Here is an 18,788-nt window from a genome sequence, read left to right on the forward strand (position 1 = left end):
GGCGCGGATTGGAACAGGCACGCACGGGGGCAGCCCCGGAGGGCCGTCCCAGAAGCCCCCGCGCCGCCGGGGTCCTAGCAGGCAGCACCGCCTTCCGCCGCATGTGCCTGCAACGCGATGCCCAAATCCAAGCGCGACAAGAAAGGTGAGCGAAGGGGCTTCGAGACCCGGTGGGCAGCTCCGTCGGCAGGCTGCCCGCTTCGGTGGGGGCTTGTGGGGTACCGAGTGAGATGCCGGGGTGTCCGCGAGAAGTCTGCGGGCTGAGAACTGCGAGAGGGCTTCGCGGCCGCCGGCGCAGCGGAGGGAGTTGGAGCCTGGTCTGGTCAGGGGAGCAGAGAGTTCCGGGCCTCGGTTGCCCTTCCAAGGCTTACTGGGCCGGAAAACAGCTTCTGAGCACCCGGGCTGTGCCCGATCTCGCCTTGGTCCATCCTTCCCACCTCAGCCCCTCTGTCTCAGCTCTCTGCGCTCCCTCCACCATGGCCGCCTTTCCTTTAGGACAGGCTTAGTCCCGGCTCTGGTCCTTTCGCTTGCTTATGCTTAGATCTTCATGTGGTTGGGTCTGTCTCAGTTGCTAGTTCATAAGGCACTTCGTAAGAGACCATTCCTGAATGTCTTTACTGTGTGGTAGTGTCTCTCTCACCTAGGCTCTCGCTGGCAGTCACTGAACAGATATTTAGGGACCTGGCACCCTAGGCGGTGGGGGTGGGGGGAGGATACAGCAGTTACAGCAAGGAAGGTCTAGAGCTTAACGTTTTAGTCGTAGAAAAGATACCCGCCCCCAAACACCAGAAGTCGAATCAAGTCAGATCGTAATGAGTCTCATGGACTAAAAGTGAGATAAGGAAGTGGTGTTATTCAGTTTAGTGCAACCAGAGAAGGTCTCTGATGAGCTGACAAATAAGCAGAAGCCTAAAGAAAGGAAGTGAGCCATCCATCGAGTTACCCCAGACCATAGTGTTCTGAGGAGAGGGAAGATAAAGTGCAAAGGGGCTGTACTGAGAGCACCTTTGACGTGTACTGGATCAAGAAGCCGGTGTGGCTGGAGCAGAGTATGCAAAGAAGGGGGAGTGGTCTGGGCTTTATAAACCTTCCCAAGGAATTGGCTTTCACACAGCCAGGTGCAGTGGGTAGATACTGAGAGTTTGAGCAGAGAGGTAACATGGTTTAACTTTTTCTTTTCTTTTTTAAGGTTTTATTTACCTGCAGGGCGCTTTGGTGGCTCAGTTATTAAGTGTCTGCCTTCAGCTCAGGTCATGATCCCAGGGTCCTGGGGTTGAGCCCTGAATCAGGCTTCCTGCTTCTCCCTTGCCCACTCCCCCTGCTTGTGTAAGATACTACTTATTTGAGAGAGAGAGCACGAGCAGGGGGAGGAGCCAGGGGTGAGAGAGACAAGCGGACTCCATGCTGAGCAGGGAGCCAGACACAGGGCCCAATCCCAGGACCCTGAGATCATGACCCAAGCCAAAGTCAGACGCTTACCTGACTGACCCCCAACGTGGTTTAACTTTTAGAAGATCACCCTAGGGGCACCTTGACGGCTCAGTCAGTTGAGCGTCAGACTCTTGATTATGGCTCAGGTCATGATCTCAGGATCCTCGGATTGAGCCCCCCTTCAGGATCTGTGCTGGGGGTGGAGCCTGCTTAAGAGTCTCTCTCCCTGGGGCACCTGGGTGGCTCAGTGGGTTAAGCCTTTGGCTTGGGTCATGATCTCAGCGTCCTGGGATCAGCCCCGCATTGAGCTGTCTGCTCAGCAGGGAGCCTGCTGCCCTCCCCTACCCCCCCCCACCTGCCTCTCTGCCTACTTGTGGTCTCTTTCTTTCTCTGTCAAATAAATAAATTAAAAAGAAAAATCTTTTTTTTTTTAATTTAAAAAAATAAAGAGTCTCTCTCCCTTTTATCTGTTCCTTCCCCCGCTTCTCCCACTCTAAAAAATTTTTTTTTAAATCACCTTAGTTGTCTTGTTGATAATAGACTAGGGAAGGTGGGGAGAGAAGGCAAAGTTGAACGGAAGGAGGCCCGCAGTAATCCAAGAGAGGGTGATGCCGGCTCGGTCCACAGTTGTAGCAGTGGAAGTGGTGGGAGATGGACAGGGCATTTTGTTTCCCCTCCTGTGCTGCCCTTGCCCTGACTAGTGAGATACTATTCCGTATCTGTTCCTTGTGAGTGCCAGGCAGGATGAGTTAAGAATGGACCCGTGACTGGGGGGCTACGTGGTTTTGCATCTGATGCTCTGTTAAGTGTTTGTGGAATGATTGAGTTCTGTAGAGGAAGCTCTGGTGAGATCTGGCAAATGGGTAAGAGGAAATTGAATCCCAGCATTGGGTAGAGGTGCTTGCCCTCCCCAGAGGCACTGCTTTATCTGTGAATCCAAACTGCGAAACAGTTTGTGGCAGAGGATGTAGACTCCCCAGATTCATTATTCCACAGCTGAAGCCACCAAAGATTTTCTGTGTGCACTATGACGGAGAGCAGAAAGGGACCCGCCTGAGCCAGCCACTGAAAGCACTCCCAAGAACGGGAACGAGCCCTGCCCCCATACCTCAGTAGGGATTTTAGTTTAGCCTAAGAGGGGCGCAGGAATACCTGGTTTGTCTGAGTAATAGGAAATACATCAGGGGAGCCCCAGGCTCAGGAACACTAGAGAAGGCACTCTGAGGACCCTGGGAAGACACAGCCTTGCCTTGCCTCACACTGGCTTGGTCCTGCTGAGCTACCGAAGAGGAGGTAGAAACGAGCCTGCAGGGCCTCTGGCTTCGTCTCTCATCACCTCTCTTTTTCTTCTTTGTATTAGTTTCCTTAACCAAAACTGCCAAGAAAGGCTTAGAACTGAAGCAGAACTTGATAGAAGAGGTAAGAGCTCATTCTTTTTCTTGTTCCAGACCTTGTATTTGGTTTATAAAGGTGGCTAGAGAGCTGACGGAAACAACTGTTTTTAAAAGAAAGAAGAAAGAAAAAACTGCCACCATGACGTGCTGGTTCTGTCCTTTTTCCTCCAGCAGCAGCACCAATAAAAACTCGCATAGTAACGGTTTCCGGCTTTGACAGAGCTGTGCACCCCACGAAGTACTCCATGTGCTGTCCCGCTCCATCGTTTCAGGGTGCCTGAGAGGAGTTAGCGCTCTTTCGCAGCTAGGGCACGGCCACTTAGAGAGCTTTGGTGGCCTGCCCAGTGTCGAAAAGCTGTGGAGTTATACGGGGCACCTGGCTGGCTCAGTTGGTAGAGCGTGGGGCTCTTGGTTTTGGGGTCCTAAGTTCAAGTCCCACGTAAAGTAGAGCTTACTTTAAAAAAATAATAGTACGGGCTATCAGATGGGAGTGAGTACGCCAGCCCATTGTCTGCACTGCTGTAGGCTGGGTGAGAGGGGAGCCTCCTCCAGCACAATGATGCGTTTTCCTTGAGACCACGTCATCACGTCTGCAGCCAGTAGTGTGGGCAGAGCGGGGCGGATGAGCCCCCTCCCCGTGAGTAAAGAGTGAGGATTTATGTATTTCCATCTGTCAGGAGCGTTCCAAGCGTAGCTCTTCCTGGGTTGTCAGTGAATGGGGAAAGCAAAGAGATCCGTTCCACTACTTCCCCGTCCGAGGTCCAACCTGTGCTGCCCCTTGAACTCCAGAACCCCATTGAATTGTCCCGCAGCTTCGGAAATGTGTGGACACGTACAAGTACCTTTTCCTCTTCTCCGTGGCCAACATGAGGAACAGCAAGCTGAAGGGCATCCGGAGCGCCTGGAAGCACAGCCGGTAAGCAGGCCTCCTGCGCAGAGACGAGCCCGCGTGCTCTCAAGCACAGGGGCGGTTCCTGACCCTTGGTACCTCGGTCCCACAGATACCACCTTAATGAGGACAAAGCATCACACCTTCCAGAGGCATTTTTTAACCATTAAACTGGTCTTGCATTGAGCTCCTTGGGGGCAGGACTGGGTAGTTGCTCAGGGAATGTTTGAGCAATAATCCCTCGGGAGGAGGGGCTCCCTTACCCCTGGAGTCTGGGCCCTTCAGGAACATCCCATCAGTTTCAGAGTGTCGGTGTGTACTTGAAATGCACACAGTGACCCTAGAGCAGGCTGCCTGAGCCGCCTGTCCTTGGGCTGCGCCTGTGATGGTACGAGTAAGGCTGCCTCGGGCCAGTGAATGTGCGTCTTCCATACATCCGGACTGGGGGGACTAGGGGGTCACGTAACGCTCCCAGTGGGCCAGTAGACGAAATACTGTGAATGTTGGAGGTCTGTAGGCATGGAAGATGTAGGAACCTCTGGCCAAGCCTCCTGCTGCAGAAGAGCCTGGGCCCGAGGTCAGGCTCCCAGGGACCAGAGCCGGTCTGCACCTAATGGTGGGGACGGGGGAGCACTTCCTTCACAGACCTCTTTTCTCCGTAGGATGTTCTTTGGCAAAAACAAGGTGATGATGGTGGCCTTGGGTCGAAGCCCAGCTGATGAGTACAAAGACAACCTACATCAGGTACGTTTCTGGCCATCGGACTGGTGGAGGGATCAGGGAGAGCGTAAAGCTTGGTTTAAAGCTTAAAGCTCATTCCTCCTTTAATCCCCAGACCCAGAGTAGTGACACCAACCAAAAATATTTGCAGGTTTTGCCAGATGTGTAATGGGACTGGGCCAACCCTCCTTTTGTTCTGTAGGTCAGCAAGAAGTTGAGGGGTGAGGTCGGTCTCCTTTTCACCAACCGCACCAAGGAGGAAGTGGATGAGTAAGTGTTTTTGAGGACTAGCGGGGAAGGAATAATCTGGGTACGTTGTACGATACGGAGGAATCAAGTAAAAACGGGTTCCTGGAACACTGCTCCTGAGTCCTGGTTGTCTGCAGCACCGAGCTCAAGGCGGACTGCCGGTCAGCAGCCCACACGGGCGGGGAGGCGAGGCCAGGGGAGCCTGACTTTGTGCTCCGCAGGTGGACCAGTCAGGAACCTCCCCTCCTGCCACTTGTATTTTCCTGAGGTGGTTTACAAAATACACGGAAATGGACTTCGCCCGAGCCGGAAACAAAGCAACTTTCACTGTGACCCTGGACCCAGGGCCCCTGGAGCAGTTCCCCCACTCCATGGAGCCACAGCTGAGGCAGCTGGGCCTGCCCACGGCCCTCAAGAGAGGTAGGGGGACGCCCCTGGAGCTGAAGGTTCCCAGCTTAGCTGCCAGGAGCACAAGCTCCCACACCCGACAGACCCACTCTGGCCTCTGTGGCTGAGTGGCTTCCTTCTGCCAGCCTCTGTTTTCTCACGTCCGAGCGAGAGCGGACAGTAACTCGCGGCCAGAGCACAGCAGCTAAGGGACTTGAGGGAGCCTGTCGTGTATGTCTCCCCCCACCCCACCCCCGCTGCCCCCACAACCACAGACCCTCCTGGGCAGCTAAGCACTTGCAGCTTTAGCCTGAGTGTGCTGCGGGGGACGGGGGGCCCCAACCAGCTCCCTCCCAGCTCTGGGCAGCAGGCAGAGAGCTGTGCACGGGCCTCTGTGCAGAAGTCACCGGGTGAGGTCCCTTTCTCTATAGGTGTGGTGACCCTGCTGTCCGACCACGAGGTGTGCAAGGAGGGCGATGTGCTGACCCCAGAGCAGGCCCGCGTGCTGGTGAGTCTGCCCCCCACCCCCTCCGCCCGGCCACAGTCTGTGCGCTGTAGCCCCGGGGACCCCCTCACGTCACCCTTGCTCCTCCTGACCACTGGTTCCCTTTATGTGTCCCTTACAGAAGCTTTTCGGGTATGAGATGGCTGAATTCAAGGTCACCATCAAATACATGTGGGATGCACAGTCCGGAAGTTTCCAGCAGATGGGAGATGACTTGCCCGAGAGTGCATCCGAATCAGCAGAAGAATCAGAGGGGGAGGATGATGGCTGACGGACGCTTGGCTGGACTGTGGGACCGCCATCCCGCTGGGCGAACAGCAGGGAGGGCACGAGGGATGGACTGCTTTTTTGTAAGCAATAAAACTGTCTGCGGGTGGCTCCTGTGGACAGCAAAGAGAACGTTTTCTAGGAAAAAAGGCCTTGGCTTTGAGCTTTTGTTTGGATTCCCTGGGTGCCTTTCGTTAACTTGGAGCTAGCTTCCAGCACCGACTCCCACATGATGGCTGGGGACCTCCTGCGTGATGGCTGGGGACGTGGGGGCCACTACCAGAGCTGGGGCTTCTCTATTCTGGCCCTTGTGCCCCTCCTGGAAACGGGTTTGTCAAGGAATAGAGGAACCCTGGCTACCCTTCCTACCTCTTTCTTTCTCTCCCTCCTACCCCCACCCCATCCCCCACCAAACCAGGGCCAGGGTCTAATGACAAGACAGGACACTTTGACTAAGAGTAAAGCCACTGCTGAAACCCAGAGCAGATACGAAAACTGTTCACAGCATTCTGGGAACTTTTTTTCTTGGGAGTGACTCTTAACAGTAGGTTTTTGCCCAAGTTGTTCTTTGTGAAACGAACTCAGAATGAGAGAAAATCTTCAAGGCACCCAGCTCTCCTCTTACGTGTGACAGAGTGAGGGCCACTGCCAGCTTCCGCGTCCAGAGGTTGGGCTGGATTCCGGAGGGAGGCCAGGAAGCCTGTGTTCCTGCCCCCTCCCTGCAAGCCCTTGGGAAGGACAAGCCCCAGGCCGCAGCCAGAGCGGGTGCACGGTTGGGTCTAGCACCTTCTCTGTCCAGGCAGGACCCCCCTGACGTGGGTCACAGCCCAGCCTTCTCATGTGAAGGAAGCTGGGAGCACTGCAGCAGTGGAGGAAATAAACAGCTCGTGAATGGGGACTGGAGAACAGCACAGGGGCCCCTCCTCGGTTGCCGCCAAGTTCTGTGCCAGCTGCTCTAGGCTGGACATGCCCAGGATGACCGCGTCCCTGTGGGCGCCCTGCAAGGGGAGACAGCCAGCTGTGACTCCAGCCACACGCCTGCCCTCCCCGCCCTGACCCTGCCGGCACCGTGCTCAGATGTCTAATTATACTCTACGTCATTCCAGAATTTACACAGACTTCAAATAGCTTGAAAGCCCAGCCTCTCCAGACTCCCCAGCGAGCAACCGTGAGTGCAGAGCCACTCCCCTGTGCCCTTCCGCAGCTGGGTGAACCTGGGGTAGTCACTTGACGGCTCCAAACTGCAAACATCCTTAATTTTGCAGGAATTAAAATTTTGTGTAGTATTTGCGTCAGGCCTGGCCCTGAACAGCTGTGGAAAGGGGAGCCCTCAGTAGTAGATCATGCTGGGGCCAGAGCAAAGTGTGGGGGAAGCATGGGACAGCAGAGAGTGGAACCCTGCCAGGCACAGAGCCCAACTCAGCAAGTGTGCAGCCTGGGGCATAACAAAGGCTAGTGGTTAAAAAAAATGTAAGTTTTTCAGAGTCCACTTGGTGCTGGTGCCCTGTCACGAGTAGCTGCGGGGCCCTAAGCGCCTCTGAAATCACTTCCTCATCTGGGAAGTTTGGAATAACCACGCTTCATAGGGCCAGGGCAGTTCGTAACGGGGCACTTAATGAAACTTCCCGGGGAATTAGCATGGAGAAATACCAGAAGAAAAGGAGTCCTCTCAGACCATCAAGTAATTGCCTAGCCCTCTCCCTTCTTCCACGTTCTCCCTCACCCCACCATGGGGAAAAGCAGCCCCTCCGGGACGGCCGGCTCACCTGCAGCTGGGAGTGGTGGTACAGCCACCGGAGGGCGGCCGAGGTCATGCTGGGCCTTCTCCACCAGGGCCATGGCCTCAAAGTGCTGCTCCGTCCAGAAGCTGGGCAGGGGGCGCAGGAGGTACAGCAGTCAGTGCTATGAGATCGCTCCAGGGCAGATGTCCCACCCCGGTCCCTGAGGCCCCAAGGTGCCGGCATCCTCAGAATGCAGGTGGATTTCCAGCCCCTCACCCGCATTTTCAGTCTAGTGAGGGGGGCTGAGGGGATGCAGTGGGTGAGATGCTTGCATTTCTCACGCTCACCACATGTGAACATTCAAGCCCCCCAAATCAGGACCCAGGAACAGCCAAAGCACCACACCAGCGTGCCTCCTGTTACTGGACCCGCAACAAATCCTGGCTGAAGCCACCTGCCTCCATCTCTCCTACCCGCTCAGTGAGGACAGTGGACGCCCCAGGCCAGCCCCTTGCAGTGCAAAATGTAAAGGAGATAATGGACCTGATGGTGCAAGCCTTGTAAACTATGAAGAATGGTCAAGGTCAAAACCATCAGACCTCCACTCTCCAGGGTGATGGCAGGCCCCGGTGGTAACAAATTGAGAATACTGCTTGGGGCAATGGTTCCCAAACCTGGACGCCTGGCTAGGAAGATCAGAAATTGGAGGTGGGGGAAGCAATGGGGGTGCTGGATTAGGACCGAAACGACAGCAGCACACGCGAGGTGATCCAAACAGACACCCACAGACACTCCCCTGCTTTAAATGTCCTTGGCCATTTCAACAAGACTAACATTGGAGACTTGCACAAAACTTGCTTCTTGCCCTCCTCCCAGGGCGGGGCGTGGAACAAGGCAAATAAATTACACACAGAAATTAACTGTGGAGACTCGCCCTCTATAAACAGATTAGAAGCTTGCCAGGGAGTCCACGGAGGACATCTAAATCTGAAAAAGGAGGGGCGCTGGCTGGCTCAGCTGGAAGAGCATGTGACTGCTTCTCGGGGTTGTGAGTTCCAGCTCCACACTGGGTGGAGATAAGTAAAACTTTTTAAAAAATAAAGTTGATAAATGAACAGTAATAAATTGTGCACTTTGGAGAGCTCGCAGGAGAGCCCAGAGGGAAAGAGCCAGAAGAGTTTAAATCCTCACCTCTGACTGTTCAACTTGGCAAGAAGTTGCTTTGAGCCATGGGCCCGTATTGTTCTGATAGCATTTCTACATTTTAGAAAGTGGAAAAGGGAAGAATGCTGATTCCAACAGCCGTTCAACTGTAACTGTAGACACTGAGAACAGTGTCACTGCCAAGAGTTTACATAACTTAGATCCTTTGCCTGAGGGGAAGGGTCAGCTTTCCAGGTCCTGATCCAAGGGTACCCCCTCCCACACCCCCAAGTGCCCAGGGGGTGAGCGCTTCCCTTAAAAGACTGGTGGAGCTCTGAGAAGGCCCAGGGATCCTCATTCCCAACCCAGGCCCCTAAACCTTCTCCAGAGACACACAATACTCAGGGTGTGGGGGATGTTGGTAAAGCCCTTGGGAAACGAGGGACCTAAGTCTGAGTACCAAGAGGAGGTGCTGGCCCCAGAAAACAGCCCCAGAAACCCCCTATTTCAGACTAAAAGGACCTATACCACCTCTTGCCCCGAGGCAGCCTATCCCCTGCTCACCTATTCCTATAGATCTCAGCCCAGTTATTCCCAAAGAAGCGGCTCACGGGCTGTTTCCCATCCTTGTCCTCATACTTGTACTTGCCGGTCAGCAGGCCCCCTGCGGGGAGACCACCATCAGAGCCACAGGCCCACCCTGCTCCCAGAGGCTGTTCTGGACTGGTGGGAGTGTTGGGGGAACCCAGGAGGGATGGAGGACACGGCCCAGCCTGTCTTCAAAGCCCTCCCTGCTTTCCAGGCCCCGGGCCGGGCACCTCCCGTGTCAGCAAGAGGCAGAGATGGGCCAGGAATGGCCTCCCACCCCAGGGGGAGCCTGCCCCCCGAGCAGCCCCTACCAGCCAGAGGGTTGTAGGCGTAGAACCTCAGTCCGAAGTGCCTGAGGCAGGGGAAGAGCTCCGTTTCCACCTGCCGGGTGGGAGCGTTGTACATTCCCTGTGGGTTGAAGGGTCAGCTGCAGGGTGTACACATCTCAGAGGAAGGGACCCCAGATCTTCCCTCGCAGAGCCCGCAGTTCAGACCCTAACAATCCCAGGACTTGAACAATCAGCATATCCTTAGTGGAAAAGAAAATTCATTCATTCAACCAACATCTCCGAGCACCAGCCATGGGCTGGACATGAAATTTCCATCCACATATCAACCGGACAAGTCCCCTGCCCTGAGAGCTTTAATAGCAAGGTAGAGCATCAACAGGTCTCATCGAGAAAAGAAGCAATCAGAGTCCACTAGTAAGCTCTGTGAGCACTGTCTGGCACCAAGTAGGGGTATAAACATTTGCTGAATGAATGAGGGGGGTAGAGCCTGAGATCGATCTCAAACTCCTCTGGGGCATCAGGAAAGGCTTCTAGGGGATGAGACCGCTAAGTGAGCCCTGAGCACTCACCCCTACCCGGGAGAAGGGGAAGGCTGGTCCAGGCTCATGCCCATAGCCAGCGAGCAGGAAGGAAGGGCCCAAGCAGCATGTGCGGGCAGGAAGGAGAAGCCAGGCCCAGAGCCAGCAGGTGCCTGCTGGCCAAGCCGAGGAGTTCGCACCTCATCCCCGTGGCCCCTGGGAGCCATCCACAGGCTGCCATGGAGAGGGCACAGGAGGCAGTGGGAGGGGCCAGGAGAACCGCGCATCAGCAGCAGCCCTGCAGACGGGCCCCTGTGGCCCGGGCCCTCACCTGGTACACAGTGGGCAGGATCCAGCCGTTGCTCCTGCAGAGGGTACAGATCTCGGCCACCTCCCAGGAGGCATAGTTGGAGAGGCCAAGCTCCATGAACTTGCCCTGCAGGGGAGAGGCCTCGGTCAGAACCCACCGCGGCCCAGGACACCGCAAAGGGGAGACGGGGGTAGGGACCCTGGGAGTGGGGTCTGTCCCTGGCTCTGCTCTGGGATGACCCTGGTGCCTCCACTCTCTTGGAGGCTCAGGGGCTGGCCTCACCTCCTGGTGCAGCTGGTGGCAGGCACGCAGCGTCTCCTCCACGGGGGTGTCGTGGTCTGGCAGGTGCAGGTAAAAGAGGTCCACTTGAGGGCACTGCAGCCGTTTCAGGGACGTCTCCAGCTGGGCCCGGAGACTGTCAGGCTTCAGTGAATTCTCACCCAATGGGTTGGCCTTGGTGGCAATTTTCACTTTGGTGGGGGGTGTGAAATGAGAGTTCAAGCCAGTTAACTGAAGAAAGTCTAGAGTAATGACTCAGAGAAAGACCTGGGTTCGTATCCTAGCTCTGTCATTACTAGCTCTGTGACCTTGACCAAGTCTAACCACAATCCTCTCAACTATAAATTGGTAGTGCCAAACGAACTATTTTGTGGGCTGGTCCCAAGGATTGATCAGAACTTGAATGGACGTGTTCATTGTCATCATCGCTAATGTCATCACTATGATGGACTATTTACCTGGCCCTAATGACTGGCAGATCCAACAGCCGATCCCTGCCCTCGAGGACTCACTGTCCTTGCTGCATTACAATAAGTGAGGCAGGGATATGCACCAGGTGCTGGCAGAGCCTGGGACATAGAGGCGGGAGGCCTCCTGCAAGCTCAGGGAAGGCTTTCTTTGGAATCTGAATCTTGGTCTCTGGGAGGAAGTCACAGGCTGCCAGTCCGGGAAGGGTGGGAAGTTCATCCCAGAGGGCAAGGACAAGGGCAAAAGACCATTGGAAAAGAACATGGCATGAGAGGAACCATGCCTGCAGTTCCAGGGATCCGGAGCACCAGGTTCAGGGGGTACACAAGGCAAGAGAAGGGCCACAGACCCGATGCGAAGGGCCTTGAGAGCACCCTGTGAAATCGGGCCCTCCCTGCACTCTTGGCCCTTGGCAAGTCACCTGACTCCTTGAGACTTAGGAGCAGGCTGGAAGGCGGCTCACTTGGAATTGTTCCCGTTCCTCCATCTCTTCTTCACGTGAATTAAACTTCGGATCTGAGGTTTAAGGACTTTGACCCCACGAGTTCTGACCAGAAGGAGGGGAGCGAAGGAGGGAAAAAGACATTGAGAAATAAGACCCAGAGTGGTCAGAGAAGCAGCCCAGTGATCTAGAAAGGGCAGGCACTGAGACGCAAGCATATATTGTCTTATTGTTCCAGACCCTGCGTGCTGTGAATCACAGGAGAAGACAAGCAAGACTCTAGCAGAGGAGAGAGAAGAGCCCAGGGAAGACACTGTGCCCGGTGCTAGTGACACTAGGATTACTACTCCGAACTCTAACAGTAACAGCCAACATTGCTAACTCTAGGGACCTGCTAGGTACTGCCGAAGCTTCTCAAATGGCATCAGACTGGTGGTGGACATTCCCCTGCCCTTATACAATCCCTCGACTTAGCTGCATCTGTCTGCTCCAACAGCAGCGCCTTGCCAAATCTCTCTGCCTTGGCATACCCACTGCCCACACTCACAGCGCTAACAGCCTGACCTCCTGGCAAACTAATCAGTTCTTCAATGTCTAACATTCCCTCTTCTGAGGTTTCTTCACTGGCCCCTCTAGAAGTGCACCCTCTTCCCGGCTTCCCCAGCCTTCTGTAGAGTTAGAGCTCCGCGGAGTGGCTTCATGTCCATTTCCCGCGGAGGACCTCAGAGGCCAGCACAGAGGGCAGTTAGATACTCCACCACCCCCACTCCCCAACCCCGCCCACCAAGCTCCTGCGGCTCCCAGGCGCTGCCTCCCTCGTGAAGCGTGAGGCCCTGCCCACCGAGTACGGCACCCGGAGCCCCACAGAGCAAAGTCTAGGGCCCAGAGCTAGGAGGAAGCAGATCCCCACGCGGGTTCCGAAGTCTGATCCGGGGCTGTGCCTGGTAATGCCAAGACAGTATGGGCATGGTTCCAGCACATCAGGTCCGCATGGGACACCTGCGAGGGGCAGGAAAGGAGGTAGGGGCTGCACAGCGATTCCAACGCTTTCAGGGCCCCCTAGAAGACCTAACCAAGTCGTTCCAGACTGGACCTGGGGTGGCACGTTGCAGAGGGAGGGTCCTGGGCTACCTTCTGGGAAGGGAAAAGGAGAGGAAAGGAAGGTCAGGACAAATCACTATCCGGCTGTCTGGAGTGACACGTGCACGGCGCCTGAGGAGCAGGGGGTCCACGGGGCTGCGGGGAGGCCGGCGGCCCGGAGGGGCCGAAGCCGTCAGTCCTGCCCGCGGCCGGGCCACGGCTGGGGTCGAGTGGGCGCCGCACGGTGCAGGGGGAGGTAGGGGTTACCTCTGCAGTCGCCGCCGCCCCGCCCAAGGCCCAGGCCGCCCAGGGTGCTCTAGGACTGGCCGTCGCCGTACACGAAGGCAGTGTCCACCTCCGTGTGGCCGCGCTCCAGGAAGGCGCGCACGGCCGCGGCGCTGGTGGTCGCGTCCATGCGGCGCCCCATCTCCATGGCGCCCAGCACGGTGGCGGGCCGGCCCGGGGCCGCCCGCGGCGGCGACAGCGGCCGGGACATGGTGGTGGTGGCGGGAGAATCGAGTGGCCCAGGTGTCTCACTCTGCGGTGAGCGGGAAGCACTAACCGGTGCGACCCCGGCGCCGCTTTAAGGAGGGGCTTCGGGCCCCGCCCACAGGGGTGGGGGCGGAGCGCAGAGGGGCGGGGTGTGTGCGCACCTCCCCCTTCGCCCTACTCTCCCGGCAACTCGGACCCCGCTGCGCGCACGCCCCTCGCCGGGCTTCGGGAACCCAGCGCTTGCCTGGCAGGTGAGCTGGGGCTCGGCCGCAGGTCGGGAGGGTGCGCCAGTGCGAGGGTTACGAGCGAGCCCCAAAGCTGAGGGCTGGGACTCCAGGGGCCTCGCTGCCACGCCTCCCATCTCCTTCGGCCTCGCCCGGAACCGTCCCGGGGTCGTCCCGGGGTCGTTCCGGGGACAGCTTTCCAACCTGAAATGAAGCCTTGGTTGGGACGGAGGCGGGGGCTGGGGACGGTGGTGCTCGGACTGTCCCGCCGCCCTGTAGTCCAGAGGCGACTCTGTGATTCTCCGATGGAACTTGCCAAAGGCTCCAGCCCGCGTCCGCGTGGAATACCAGGTTCAAGTTTGAAAACAAAGAACCGTCAACTTGGAACACGTATACCCACGCGAAAATACCGTTCAAAACGTGAAGGCAAAATAAAGACCTTACTCAGGGGCGCCTGGGTGGCTCAGTGGGTTAGGCCTCTGCCTTTGGCCCCGGTCATGATCTCAGGGTCCTGGCATCGAGCCCCACATCGTGCTCTCTGCTCAGCAGGGGGCCTGCTTCCTCCTCTCTCTCTGCCTGCCTCTCTGCCTGCTTGTGATCTCTCTCTCTCTGTGTCAAATAAATAAATAAATAAAATCTTAAAAAAAAAAAAAAAGACTTTGCTCAGACAAGCGGAGGTGTAGAATTCAGAGCAGCAAACTTGCGCTCTGCTGGAAGTCTTTTTAGACGGAAGGATATTTGAATTTACAAATTCAAAAAAGTGAAGCGCTGGGGTGGTCAAGGTGGATAAATATAAAACACTTTCATTTTCAACCATTGTTTTTAGTCTATTTATTCAAGTAATTTCTACACCCAAGGTGGTGCTGAATTCACAACTCAGACATCCGGAGTCACACGCTCTTCTGATTGAGCCAGGGAGGTGCCCCCATCTTTGACCTTTTAAAAAGTTCATTGCGTTTTTATAAAGTTAAACGTAAGTTTACGGAGGCGCCTGAGTGGTTCAGTGGGTTAAGCCTCTGCCTTCGGCTCCGGTCACGATCTCAGGGTTCTGGGATCGAGTCCCGCCTCAGGCTCTCTGCTCAGCAGGGAGCCTGCTTCCTCCTCTCTCTCTGCCTGCCTCTCTGCCTACTTGTGATCTCTGTCAAATAAATAAATAAAATCTTAAAAAAAAAAAACATAAGTTTAGGGGCTCCTGGGAGGCTCAGTGGGTTAAAACCTCTGCCTTCGGCTGGGGTCATGATCCCAGGATCCTGGGATCGAGCCCCAAGTCAGGCTCTCTGCTCAGCAGGGAGCCTGCCTCCCTTCCTCTCTCTCTGCCTGCCTCTCTGCCTACTTGTGATCTCTGTCTGTCAAATAAATAAATAAAATCTTAAAAAATAAATAAAAAAATAAATAAAATTTTTTAAAAAACATAAGTTTACCATCGATGTTAGCAAAAACCTATGTTCACAGGAAAACGTATACACCCCTGTTCTTTAAAAGCTTTATTTGTAATAGACAAAAACTGAAAACACCCGAAATGTCCCTCAATGGCAGGATGGATATCGTGCTATACCCATACAGTGGAATGAACAGATCAGCGGAGTCACAAGGATGAATCTCATCTGCCGAGTTGCATACTATAGGATTCTACATTCCTGCAGTGTAGACATTGCAGGACATTCCTGCAAAGAAAGTGCTAGAGAGACGGAGGAGGACAGAAGGATCACTTAGAGTTTGGGAGAGTGAGGGAGCTGTCCTACATCTTAATTGTGGTGGTGCTTACATAACTGTATGTCTTTGTCAAAACTTTCAGAATTGTATCCTTGGGCCACCTGGCTGCCTCAGTCTGGAGAGCATGTGACTGTTGATCAGGGTCCTGAGTTCGAATCTCACATTGGGGCTAGAGATTACTTAAATAAATAAAACTTTAAAAAGAAGAAAGAACTGTACCCTTAAAAGGGTGAACTAGCATATAAATTATATATTAGTATGAACATCAAAAAAGATACTATTCATAGAAAAAATAACAATGTATTATTTATAATGCAAAGGAAAAAGTTTACTACAAAGTTAGAAGTAAAATACAGGAAAACAATAGCACACTGGGCACCTGGGTGGCTTAGTAGGAGCGTCTCCCTTTGGCTCAGGTCAGGATCCCAGGGTCCTGGAATCAAGCCCTACATCCGGCTCCTTGCTCAGCTCTGCCCTCTGCTCCACCTGATTGTGCACTCACACTCTCTCTCTTTCTCTGTGACAAATAAATAAAATCTTAAAAAAAAAAAAAAAAAAGGAAACAATAGCACACAGGAAATGGAATGAAAGGCAGTATACTGTTTTAAGTACAAGTGAGCTGGTGTACTAGGATTAGAAGACAGATTGTGGGGTGCCTGGGTGGCTCAGTGGGTTAAAGCCTCTGCCTCCAGCTCAGGTCATGATCTCAGGGTCCTGGGATCGAGGCCCGCATCGGGCTCTCTGCTCAGCAGGGAGCCTGCTTCCCCCTCTCTCTCTGCCTGCCTCTCTGCCTGCTTGTGATCTCTCTGTCAAATAAATAAATAAAATCTTAAAAAAAAGACAGATTGTGATAAGTTAAAAATGTAAATCATAAACCTTAGAACACCACTGAAACAATAAAATGAAGAGGAGTGGCTAAGAAGGCAACAGTAGAGGTAAACCCAAATCATAAAAACATACTGAATTAAGCCAAAAGAAGGCCAATAAATCTGAAGAAAAGGAAAAAGAACGGATGAAACAAACAGAAAACAAATAGCAAGGTAGGTTTAAGCCCAATCATATCAGTAATTACATTAAATACAAATGATACAAATGTTGCCATGAAATAAGCCAGAGATTGTCAGATTGGCTCAAAAAGCAAAACCCAACTATATAAAGTAATGAAAAACTGACTGAAATATACAAACAGAAATAGGTTAAAAGTAAAATGATGGAAAAAGACATACCTTGGGGCACCTGGGTGGCTCAGTGGGTTAAAGCCTCTGCCTTCAGCTCAGGTCATGATCCCAGGGTCCTTGCTCAGTGGGGAGCCTGCTTCTCCCTCCCCTTACTTGTGCTCTCTCTCAATCTCTCTCTTTCTGACAAATTAAACAAATAATAATCTTTTTTAAAAAATAAAATAAATAAAATAAAATAAATAAGGGCAAAGAAGTCAGTTAATCAAAGGGACATAACGATCCTAAGTGTGTATGCATTTAATATTAGAACATCAAAATACATGAAACGAATTGTTATAATTAAAGAAGAAATAGATAAATATGCAATTACAGTTGGAGATTTCCATATTTCTCTCAGTAACTGTGAACAGTAACTAATCATAATTGACAGAAATTCAGTAAAGAGGGGCACCTAGGTGGGTCAGTGGGTTAAGTCTCTGCTTTCAGCTCAGGTCATGATCTCAGGGTCCTGGGATCAAGCCCACATTGGGCTCTCTGCTCGACAGGGAGCCTGCCTCCCCCCTACTCTCTGCCTGCCTCTCTGCCTACTTCTGATCTCTGTCTGTCAAATAAGTAAATACAATCTTTAAAAGATAAAAAAGAAATTCAGTAAAGACATAAAAGACTTGAACAATACTATTAACTGACTTAAAATAATTAATAGCGAACCCAACAAGAGAATATTTATTCTCTTCAAGTCCCCATTCACCAAGATATGCCATTTTGGGGTTCAAAAAACAAGTCTTAATAAAAGGATTCAAGCCATAAAAGTATCTCTCTGACTATAATGAAAGTAAACTAGAAGTCAATAACAGAATGATTTGTTTCTGGGGGAAAAAAATCTCTAAGTCTTTAGCACTTAAATACCACTTCTAAACAATCCATGGACCAACGAAGTAATCACCAGGGCAATTAGAATATATTTTGAACCAAACGAAAGTGGAAATATGACGTATCAAATTTTCTGAGATATAAAGTAAAACTAAGAGGGAAATTTATAATAACACAAGGACATATTATAAAAGAAGAAATTTCTCAAATCAATGATCTAAGCTTCCACTTTAAGGGTGCACCTGGGTGGCTCAGATGGTTAAGCATCTGCCTTCAGCTCAGGTCATGATCTTGGGGCCCTGGAATTGAGCCCCACATTGAGAATCCTTGCTCAGTGGGGAGTCTAATTCTCCCTCTCCCTCTCCTGCTGTCTCTGTTTGTGCTCTCTGGCTGTCTCTGTCAAATAAGTAAAATCTTAAAAAAAAAAAAAAAGAAAGAAACAAGAGAAACAAGAACCAATTAAACCTACAGTTAGGACAGAAATAATATAGCTAAAAGCCAAAATAAATGGCATGTGAAACAAAATAAAAAAACAAAAACAAAACCTGAAGAAAGTTCTTTGACAAGATGAATAAAATTAGTAAACTTCTAGCTAGACTGATCAGGAATAAAAGATACATATTACCTATATCAGAAACAGAAGAAGAGACGTCGAGGCACCTGGGTGGCTCAGTGGGTTAAGCCTCTGCCTTAGGCTCAGGTCATGATCCTGGGATCCTGGGATCGAGCCCCGCGTTGGGCTCTCGGCTCAGTGGGAAGCCTGCTTCTCCCTCTCTGCTGTTGCCCCTGCTTGTGCTCTCTCTCTCTCTCTCTCTCAAATAAATAAAATCTTAAAAAAAAATTCAGTAGTCTCAGCCTTCTGTACACCCTCCCCTCCTCAACCCTCCTGTCCTGTATTTGTTGTTGAAGAGACCCACAGATCCGGCTCAGTACGTCCCACGTTCAGTTTGCATAATCATAGTTTCATTGAACTTGTTCCTCCATCCCCTCAAATTCTTCTCCAGTGGAAGTTCATGCTGATGGCTAGATCACATTCTAGTTTGGTTTCTTTTTCTTTTCTTTTTTAAGAATACTTCATCAGTGACATACTGTACATTGGCTAATTGAATTTAAATTAAAAAAAAGAAAAGAATACTTCTTTAGAGTGCTGTGTACTTCCTGACACATCACACCAGGGAGGCATGAAGAGCATGGTTGACTCACTCCTAGTGATGCTGAGATCAAGCAGTGGGTTCATGGGATATCAGCCCCCTCCCTCCATGTGAAGTTCTCCATCAGTCTTTCTTCTTACAGTTTCATCTACTAATGATCTTTGCCTAAATCAAAGAAGACAGACTTTTTAAGTGTGTGATTATGTTTCACTCTGAATACAGGTCTTAGGACTATAAGATCAACCTGTATAACATGTCTGAGTACTTTTAAATTAGAAGAAATTTTTCATTAAATTTTTAGTCTTGGGGCGCCTGGGTGGCTCAGTGGGTTAAGCCTCTGCCTTCAGCTCAGGTCACGATCTCAGGGTCCTGAGATCAAGCCCCGCATTGGGCTCTCTGCTCAGCAGGGAGTTGGCTTCCCCTTCTATCTCTGCCTGCCTCTCTCCCTACTTGTGATCTCTCTCTGTCCAGGAAATAAA

At 52.4% G+C, this 18,788-nt stretch overlaps 1 protein-coding gene and 1 pseudogene across 1 annotated transcript; one reads left to right on the top strand and one right to left on the bottom strand.

Moving 5' to 3' along the window:
* The first annotated feature begins 46 nt into the window (after positions 1-46).
* On the top strand, positions 47-6,202 carry MRTO4 (MRT4 homolog, ribosome maturation factor). The gene is made up of 8 exons (XM_032863595.1): positions 47-145; positions 2,792-2,850; positions 3,638-3,741; positions 4,377-4,458; positions 4,637-4,704; positions 4,952-5,103; positions 5,502-5,578; positions 5,697-6,202. The coding sequence occupies exons 1-8, from the start codon at positions 118-120 to the stop codon at positions 5,844-5,846; spliced, it is 720 nt and encodes a 239-aa protein (XP_032719486.1). The 5' UTR covers positions 47-117; the 3' UTR covers positions 5,847-6,202.
* Positions 6,203-6,678: 476 nt separating this feature from the next.
* On the bottom strand, positions 6,679-13,534 carry LOC116871340 (annotated as a pseudogene).
* Between the last annotated feature and the right edge of the window lie 5,254 nt (positions 13,535-18,788).

This window comes from Lontra canadensis, unplaced genomic scaffold (assembly GCF_010015895.1).
Source record: "Lontra canadensis isolate GAN:19392208 unplaced genomic scaffold, GSC_riverotter_1.0 scaffold25, whole genome shotgun sequence".
Classification (NCBI taxonomy): Eukaryota; Metazoa; Chordata; class Mammalia; order Carnivora; family Mustelidae; genus Lontra; species Lontra canadensis.

What these genes read in the sequence shown, in the direction of transcription:
- MRTO4 (XM_032863595.1), top strand. Translation starts at nt 118, where the DNA reads ATGCCCAAATCCAAGCGCGACAAGAAAG. An exon ending in ACCAAGGAGGAAGTGGATGA is followed by an intron (nt 4,705 to 4,951) that starts GTAAGTGTTTTT and finishes TATTTTCCTGAG; the next exon opens with GTGGTTTACAAAATACACGG. An exon ending in GCCCACGGCCCTCAAGAGAG is followed by an intron (nt 5,104 to 5,501) that starts GTAGGGGGACGC and finishes CTTTCTCTATAG; the next exon opens with GTGTGGTGACCCTGCTGTCC.